Genomic DNA, 9,129 nt, shown 5'->3' with positions numbered 1-9,129 from the left:
CAGGTAGTGACTCGTACCACGCTCAAGCCAGAAAAGCTCGGAGGGGTCGAGGGGCGCAGGGATAACTCACCTCCCAAACCGAAAGAAATGATGGCAGCTGCGCTTTCCCGGAGCGGAAGAGCCTCTGACTACACAGAGCTCGGGAACTACACTTCCCAAAAGCCCTGAAGAACAGGAGCAGCAACCCCCCATTTCCGGATAGAGTTCGGGGTGGGGGTCGTGGGGAATTGGGCGGATGGAGGGGGGCGGGGTAGGGCGGCGAAATACATTTCCCGGGACCCCAAGTGGAGGAAGGGCCATGCCCGCCCCTTTGGAGCTTTAACCCTAGACTCTCGGGAGTTCTCGGCCAAAGATTTCCAGAATATTCCTTCATGCCGTCCTGTTACTGCCAACCTAAAGCAGTTCTCTGACGCCAGTAGAGCTTTGCCTTATCTCACTGATAAAACATAACAAATATTTGAAGAGTCAGAATCTTAATAAAAAGAACTGTAAGAAACATATCAATGCAGTAGGACTGTAACCACTCTACCAGAAAAAAACAAATGGGGCGGGGGGAGGATGATAGCTTTAAAATGTAGTTTTAACGTTTTAAGATATGCGTGAAAAACCCCAAAGTGCAATGGGGGAAGATCATCGATTTCTACTATTGTTAACAGAAAAGTCAAATAATTCAGAACTTGGCTGCTGAGGACAACTAGACATGAAGTGGAAAGACAAGTTTCGTAGCCTGTTTAATCAATTTCTCAATGCAATCAGGGCCTTTGTACTCAATCCTCAAAGTTACTGAATTTGAAAGATGAAAACATTATTGTTAATTAGCTGTTTAGTGGCCTCAGTCGTGTCCAACTCTTGGCCACCCTATGGACTGCAAGCCCGCCAGGCTCGCCTGTCAAGGGGATCTCACAGGCAAGAATATTGGAGTGAGTTGCCATTCCCTTCTCCAGGGGATCTTCCACCACCCAGGAATCAAACCCGGGTTTCCTACACTGAAGGCAGATTCTTTACCATCTGAGCCACCAGGGAAGCTCCTAGCTGTTAAGTCTTGGGCAAATAAGATAAACTCACTAAAAGTAATTTAATTTTTAAAAAGCTGAAAGAATTTTCCTTGTGCAAAGGACAACTAGACATGGAGTGGAAAGACAAATTTCATAGACTGTGTGGTCAATTTCTCGATGCAATCAGGGCCATTGTAATCAGAGTTACTGAATTTGAACTTTTCCTGTCCTTTTTCTTATAGCAATTTCATAAAAAAAAAAAAACCCAGTGCTTTTGGATCCTTTCTCTAACCTTCTGATATGCATGAAAATTTTGTAAGACGCTAAGTAAGCTCCGTAGATCACAACAAACTAAATTTCTTAAAGAGAAGGGAATACCAGACCACCTTACCTGCCTCCTGAGAAACCTGTATGCAGGTTAAGAAGCAACAGTTAGAACTGGACATGGAACAACAGACTGGCTCAAAATTGGGAAAGGAGTAGTCAAGGCTGTATATATTGTCACCCTGATTATTTAACTTATATGCAGAGTACATCATACAAAATGCCAGGCTGGATAAAGCACAGGAGTTTGAGCAGGCTGCGGGAGTTGGTGATGGACAGGGAAGCCTGGCATGCTGCAGTCCTCGGGGTCGCAAAGAGCCGGACAACGAGTGAGCAACTGAACTGAATGACACTACTTTAATAATGCGGATAATGAGGCCAGGTCAGGGTAAGTAACTACCACAAAATTATACCCCTAGGAAGTGGCAGAACTGGCTGGTAGTTGAGGGAGGCCAGTTGAAGCGCCGGGAGACCTTCAAACCAGACGACCAGCGACTGGGCAGTCCCCAAGTTGGGGCTACAGGAACTTCTCTAAACTGGAGGCTCAGCGGAGGGGTACACAAACTCTGCAGTCGGACGCGGTTTCTCTTACTCTCTCTGAGGACGAGGGTCAGAGACTCGCTGGCTACACCACCAAGATTAGCCGGGCCCCGGGAATTGAAGACACTTCTACCCGAAGGGAAAGTGCGAGGTAACCAGTCCCTCCTACGGCGAAAGCACCGCCTATCTACTAGAGACAGCCGGTGGACCACTTCCCAGAATGCTCCAGCAGTCCATAACGGAAGTGCTCTGTGCTACACGGACCTGAGACTACACGTCCCAGAATGCCCTAGAGAAATGACTGCCACGGCCCCGCCCCCTGAAGTGGAAATACTTCCGAATACCCTGAACTTCTAGGTATGTGTTCTAGAATGCCAACGCGGAGTTTGACGAAATTGTTCCGTTTGGGGCTACTACTGCCTTTCTTGAGAATCCCAATCATTCTAGTATTGAAAACTGAGCATCACTTTAGCCACGTTCAAGGGGCTTGAGAGGAGGTTGGGGTAGGGAAGAGAAGTCAGTAGTAAAACTTCAAAGAACTGCCCTATAGGAATAAGTACATAGGGTAATGAATCACCTTTGCTGGAAACTAAAACCAAACTCTAAATCACCTCAATTACTTGAAATCGGATTAGCCTGAATCTTTCCTGTTAGTATCTTCAAGCACTTAAGTCCCGGCTTCCCTGGTGGCTCAGATGGTAAAGAATCTGCCCGCAAAGCGGGAGACCCAGGTTCGACCCCTGGATTGGGAAAATCCCCTGCAGAAGGAAATAGCAACCGACTCCAGTATTCTTGCCTAGAGAATTCCATAGACAGAGGAGCCTGGCGGGCTACAGTCAGTCTATGGGGTCGCAAAGAGTCAGTCGGAGATAACTGAGCTACTGACACTCAAGCACTTAAAGGGAACAAATGACAATTCTCTCTAGGGAAGATAACATTATCCAAGGTTTCAAATTACTCTTTTAATTTAAAAATAATTAATATAGGGCAAAGTAGTCCTTGAAGAAAAAAGCATTATAAAATATACCAAAAAAGTTTATAAATGTCAAACTACCAATAATGGGTTCACATAAATTATAAAGCAAACTTGGAAAAGCAAACCTGACAGAACCACAAGGAGAAAAATCCACTATCAGAATGGGAATTAATACATAATTAGGAAGAAGTGTGGGATTTTGAAAGCATATACTAGTACATAAGCTAATTATTAAAATGAAAATATCACCCCTTGGTAATTTAAAAAATAACAAAAAATACAGTAAGTAGATGGAAGCAAATGAAAAGATCTATGAAATAGAAAACAAACAAGGACTTCCCTGGATGGGGAACGAAGATCCCACATGCAGAGAGGTGTGGCCAAAAAAAAAAAAAACTTTAAAGGCAGTAGTTTTCCAGCCCTTGGCTTAACTCACTAAACTATACAAATTACCTGAAGAGTTGGTGAGCTATTTTGATGTCTACTCAAAACAAAATATAACATCTAGTGCAATTTGAGGTAGCATGGACTTTCATACTCATATGAAGGTGTGGTCTAGGAAATGAATCTGGGAAACCTGCCTCTTGCATTATATACATACTAAGTAAAGTTCTTTAACCAAACAAGTGTTAAACATCAGTGAAAAATGAACTAAGAACTAGGAAATGGTATTGAAACCTCAACAGGTTGTTCCCATCATGCTTTGTTCTTTCCCTAAGCACATCTTTTCCTTAGGGGAATCTTTGATAAATTTTACCTCCAAGACTTACATATATTGACTGTTTATCCTCAGGTCTACCCAATCAGTGTTACCTTGGTAAACAAAACACTCATTTTGTAAATTCCTTCCGCCCCATAGCTCAAGGTTCTTTGGGCTTTACAGTACCTGGAATGAACCAGTTACTTTCCTAATCAAATCAAGCACTTGAAAAGAAAAGACAGTACTCTGGATTATCCATCCATCAGCCCAGTAAGGAACAGAACTAAGATGTATAAATTTCTACTGTTGGAATTAAAATAATCTTCTGGACTGCAAGGATTTGTGCCTAAACTTCATTAGTTACAAAAATATATAGTTATACAAGCTGATATTCTTCGGAGAAGGCAATGGCACCCCACTCTAGTACTCTTGCCTGGAAAATCCCATGGACAGAGGAGCCTGGTAGGCTGCAGTCCACGGGGTCGCTGATTTGGACACGACTGAGCGACTTCACTTTCACTTTTGTGCATTGGAGAAGGAAATGGCAACCCACTCCAGTATTCTTGCCTGGAGAACCCCAGGGACGGGGGAGCCTGGTGGTCTGCCATCTATCAGGTCACATAGAGTTAGACACAACTGAAGCGACTTAGCAGCAGCAGCTGATATTCTGTATCTTTGAACAACCATATAAATTTCTTTTTATAATTGATTCCGAGTTCTATTCCTTAACTTGGGCTATTTATACCACATTTTCTTACTGTGAGGGATTAGTATGTTTAGTAATTTTGTTTTACATTGTTTTTACTACCTACAGTACTATAAATATCACAGTATTTTACTGTAAAATAGATACTTAATGAAAAATTTAAAATTTGGAATCTAAAATGTGGACACTCTTTGAAAATCCTGTCACTGTTTACATGAGGGTGAATATCCTTTTACAGATGACAGGATCCATTAACAAACACATGTTTAAGCTGTGTGATGTCACTAAACTACATCAGCCTGTTACATGCTTTTGTCCTGAGTCTTGGATATCACTTTTCTAGATTTGGTTTCATATACCAAAATGTATTTACATAAACTCCTAGTGAATATTTATTCCACTTTTACAAAATTTGGCAGCATCCTTGATGTGCTACTCACCTTTTCTACTTGAATCTCTTAACTGAAGTTCTGCTTCTATGATTTCTGTATCATAGAAGTCACATCCTGTATTTTGATATATACTCACCAACTTCTCTTCAAAAAGCAATTTTTCAACCCATTGCTAGGAAAAGTGTGCAAGTCAGTCACTGAATCAATGTATTTGATGAAATGACCAACTTCCAACAAATAATTTTTTTCCTTTTATTTCAGGCCAGGAAGGAGTAGTAATGGAGTAGAGAAGCTGATGAAAGTAATCTACTTTATAAACAGCATCTCTTCTCAACTTTGGAAGTCTTGATGAAAGTTAATACTAAGACCTTTGGAAGACTATCACATCAAAGCCTAGATGGAAATGGGGAGAATAAAAAACCAACAGTTGATTCATTTACCAAGAAATGTTTGTCCTTTGTCACTGTCAATAACTCTGACTTGAAAAAAGAATCAATAGTATGTTTTCTGTACTGCAAGATTAACAATCCATTTTTTCAGTAAGTCTATACTGTCACAAGGGCTTCCCTTGTGGCTCAGCTGGTACAGAATCCTCCTATGTGGGACACCTGGGTTCAATCCCTGGGTTGGGAAGATCTCCTGGAGAAGGGAAAGGCTACCCACAGTATTCTGGCCTAGAGAATTGCAAAGAGTTGGACATGACTGAGCAACTTTCACTTCACTTCATACTGTCACAAAAAGTAACTGAATTTGTACTGTATAAATCTGACAGAATACTAGACAAACTCTAAGATGGTAAGATCCAACTGGAAGCAAGGCTAGGCGGACAAGAGGAGCTAATCAAAATGGGATGATGTCAGATTAATACCTCAGACTGCAGTACTGAGTGGTTTACTTATACTTTTAACTCTTTGTGTCTCTGAATTACTTTTAAGGCCACATTTAATTACCTGTTCTGAATAAAACTTTTAATGAAATTTTGAGGGTGATTGCAATATAATTTATAAAACATTTTTCATTCACTAATTCAACAAAATTGAGCACCTATGAAGTATTATGGGTTTCCCTCGTGGCTCAGCTGGTAAAGAATCCACCTGCAATGTGGGAGGCCTGGGTTCAATTTCTAGGTTGGGAAGATATCTTGGAGAAGGGAAAGGCTACCCACTCCAGTATCCATGGCCTGGAGAATTCCATGGATTGTATAGTCCACGGGGTTGCAAAGAGTCAGACATGACTGAGCAACTTTCACATGAAGTATCACTTGGCCATGGTCAGACTATGCAGATTCAGAACAAAGTCTCTGCATTCTGGAGAGACTACTAGGCATCGAGAGTTCTAATGGGCATTAGTTTTGACCCATCCATCATACTTTTGGACAAGGCCTGATAAAATCATACTCTCTTCTCTTCTGAGTAGTATAAGGTCAAAGTTGAACTGAAACCCTTACTATAACCCTTATAAGCGATCTCTGTTATGTGGCATCCTGACTACCGGGACATGTTGAGCTATGGTTAAAACGCTGACTTTTTAATGAAACAAATGATTTTTTTTTTCTTTTGAACTTAACTGGAAGAATTCACATGACACTTGAGTTTTTAAAAAATTATTTTATAGAACTTTTTTCCTAAGTTGACTCTCTGATGGTCTTACCACCCCTATGACTTTTATAGGATTTATCAGCAGCATGGATTCTTTGATGAATTGTTAGATTGGAGCGCCAGCTGAAGCTCTTACCACACGTCTCACACTTGTAAGGTTTCTCCCCTGTGTGGACTCTCTGATGAGACTGCAGTTGTGAAGACCGACTGAAGACTTTACCACACACGTCACATCTGTAGGGCTTCTCTCCAGTGTGGACACTCTGATGAAGCTGAAGACTTGAGGCCTGACTGAAGTGCTTCCCACACTCCCCACACTTATATGGTTTCTCTCCTGTGTGGACCCTCTGATGCATGTCGAGGTTCAGGCTCCACTTAAAGCCCTTCCCACACTCCTCACACTTGTATGGCTTTTCTCCAGTGTGGACTTTTTGGTGGGCTTGAAGGTGTGAACTCCGACCAAAGCTCTTGCCACATTCTTCACATTTGAATGGCTTTTCTCCACTGTGGACTCTCTGATGGGCCAGAAGATTTGAGGCCTGCCTGAAGACTTTTCCACATTCCTCACAATTGTACGGTTTCTCTCCAGTGTGGATTCTGCAGTGAATTTTAAGATCGGCTCTACGACTGAATCCCTTCCCACACTCTTCGCATTTGTATGGTTTCTCACCAGTATGGATCAGCTGGTGGATCTGAAGTCGTGAACTCTGATTGAAGCCCTGCCCACACTCCTCGCACTTGTAGGGTTTCTCTACACTGTGGGCCTTCTGATGGATTTGAAGATAGGAACTCTGACTGAAGCCCTTCCCACACACTTCACATTTATAGGGTTTTTCTCCTGTGTGGACAACCAGATGAACTTGATAATGGGAGTTCCTCCTGAAGTTCTTCCCGCACTCCTCACATCTGTATGGTTTCTCTCCTGTGTGGACTCTCTGATGTGCCTGAAGGTTTGAACTCAGAGTAAAGCCTTTACCACACACATTACATACGTATGACTTCTCTCCAGTGTGGATTCCCTGATGGGCCTGAAGACTTGAAGGCCGACTAAAGCCTTTCCCGCATTCCTCACATCTGTAGGGTTTTTCTCCTGTGTGGACTCTCTGGTGAATGTATAGATTTGAGCTACAAATGAAGCCCTTCCCACACTCCTCGCATTTGTACGGTTTCTCTCCCGTATGGACTCTCTGATGGGACTGAAGGTGCGAATTCCGACTGAAGCTCTTACCACATGCATCACAAATGAATGGTTTCTCCCCGGTGTGGACTCTCTGATGGTCTTGAAGGTGGGAGGCCTGACTGAAGGCCCGGCCACACTCCTCACAAGTGTAAGGTTTCTCTCCCGTGTGGACTTTACAATGAACGGTAAGTGCTGATCGACGACTGAAGCCTTTCCCACATTCCTCACATGTGAATGGTTTCTTTATGCTGTGGACTTTCTGATGAGTTTGCAGTTGTGAGCTCTGACGGAATTCCTTTCCACACTCATCACAGACACTGCATTTTTCTATGTGAACTCTCTGATGAATATGAAGAACTGAGCTATAACGGAAGCCTTTTCCACACTCATTGCAAATGTGAGACGTCTCTTTTGAGTGTAACTGCTGGTGAAGATCAAAGGTAGAAAGGCTGGTAAAGGTTCTTTTACATTCGTTACACTGGTAAGGTTTTTGTCCTGTGTGAATCATACTATTCTGATCCAATGTGGAAACCTTCGTGCTGTCTTTTCTATAATCATTGTGGCTATAAGACTTTTCATTCTTGTGTACTCCTCGATCATCAAGGTGGTATGAGATCTGACCAATGCTGTCAACATCCTCTTTACACCAACACAGTTTACTTTGCGTGGAAATTTCCAGGTATCTATTCTGATAATTCTGTGACTCAGTCAAGGAACTTTTTCTCCAAGAATCCTGAGCTCTCAAAGATGCAAACCTTGGATTTCCAGTATCACTGGGACCACCTGCTTTCTCATTTAATATATAGTTCTCATCTTCAGAAATTTGAATAGACAGTCCTGCCCCAACTTGGTTGGAGGAATAACCTTGTTTGTGGAGCTGACAACTATTTATCACGGAGTCTTGACATCTGGTTAAGTCATTCGCAATTTGTTGCCAGATTTGCCAGCAGGAAAGCTCTTCATGTAATCCTCTCTCTTGAACAGCCCTCAACTCACTTTGATTGTTTTCATCTATAACGACAGAGAATTGAGAGATGTGGACAGGTGAAAGCTTTGTTCAAAGAGTCAAGATTTCACACTTAAGACACAGTATGAGACTTGAATGAACCCCAGCATGGTTCGACTTATTTTTTCCCCACAAATAAAGTTCTCAGGTTTATATACTGACAGAAACCAAGAGATGGTCCATTAAACTCCCAAAAACTTAACAGTAATGAAACCCATTTAAAACAAAATGCTATCTGACATACGATTTATAGCATCTTTCAAAAATTACATGTCGCTCCTATCACAGTTCAGTATCAAGAAAGACTAGCATTTTGTTGTGCTCACAGGTTTCACAATGTCTGGCAGTTAGTTAGTCAGGGCTCAAGAAAGGCATATACAGGTGAACCCCAGTTTGATTTCCAGGATGCTTGACAATTTTGAATTCCAGATTATGTCTGAATCAAGTCAGAGAAGCAAAAGCGCTTTCAGAAGGCTTTGCTCTGAAAGAGCAAAAGCACTGGAAAGTGCAGCATGCTGAAAAGCTGCACCAGAGGCAGCAGTACACCAAGGGAATTGTGCTGAGAAGGTTCAAGGTGCTAAGAATCAGTGGGGGTGAAAAAAAGCACAAAAACCTATACACTGTTCTGGCTTCTTAGTGCAGTAGGCAGCACGTCAGTATCATAATCTGAAACCTATACACTGGATCCTTCTGAGGTAGCTTTATAGCCTAA

At 42.2% G+C, this 9,129-nt stretch overlaps 1 protein-coding gene across 2 annotated transcripts in view; it reads right to left on the bottom strand.

The window, feature by feature from the left end:
- Window positions 1-5,427: 5,427 nt before the first annotated feature.
- LOC136161419 (zinc finger protein 234-like) overlaps window positions 5,428-9,129 on the bottom strand; it is a 58,573-nt gene continuing 54,871 nt past the window's right edge. Inside the window, exon 6 of one of the 2 annotated variants that reach the window (XM_065926270.1) lies at window positions 5,428-7,570. In XM_065926270.1, coding sequence (XP_065782342.1) covers window positions 6,258-7,570 — 1,313 coding nt within the window. In that variant the 3' untranslated portion in view covers window positions 5,428-6,257. Of the gene's footprint in view, window positions 8,423-9,129 lie in introns of both variants that reach the window. The other variant, XM_065926260.1, reaches the window with a different exon arrangement.

The sequence above is a fragment of the Muntiacus reevesi genome, chromosome 2 (assembly GCF_963930625.1).
Source record: "Muntiacus reevesi chromosome 2, mMunRee1.1, whole genome shotgun sequence".
NCBI classification, from domain to species: domain Eukaryota; kingdom Metazoa; phylum Chordata; class Mammalia; order Artiodactyla; family Cervidae; genus Muntiacus; species Muntiacus reevesi.
Note: the sequence above shows the minus strand (reverse complement) of the source record. Positions and strands in the feature narration are given on the sequence as shown.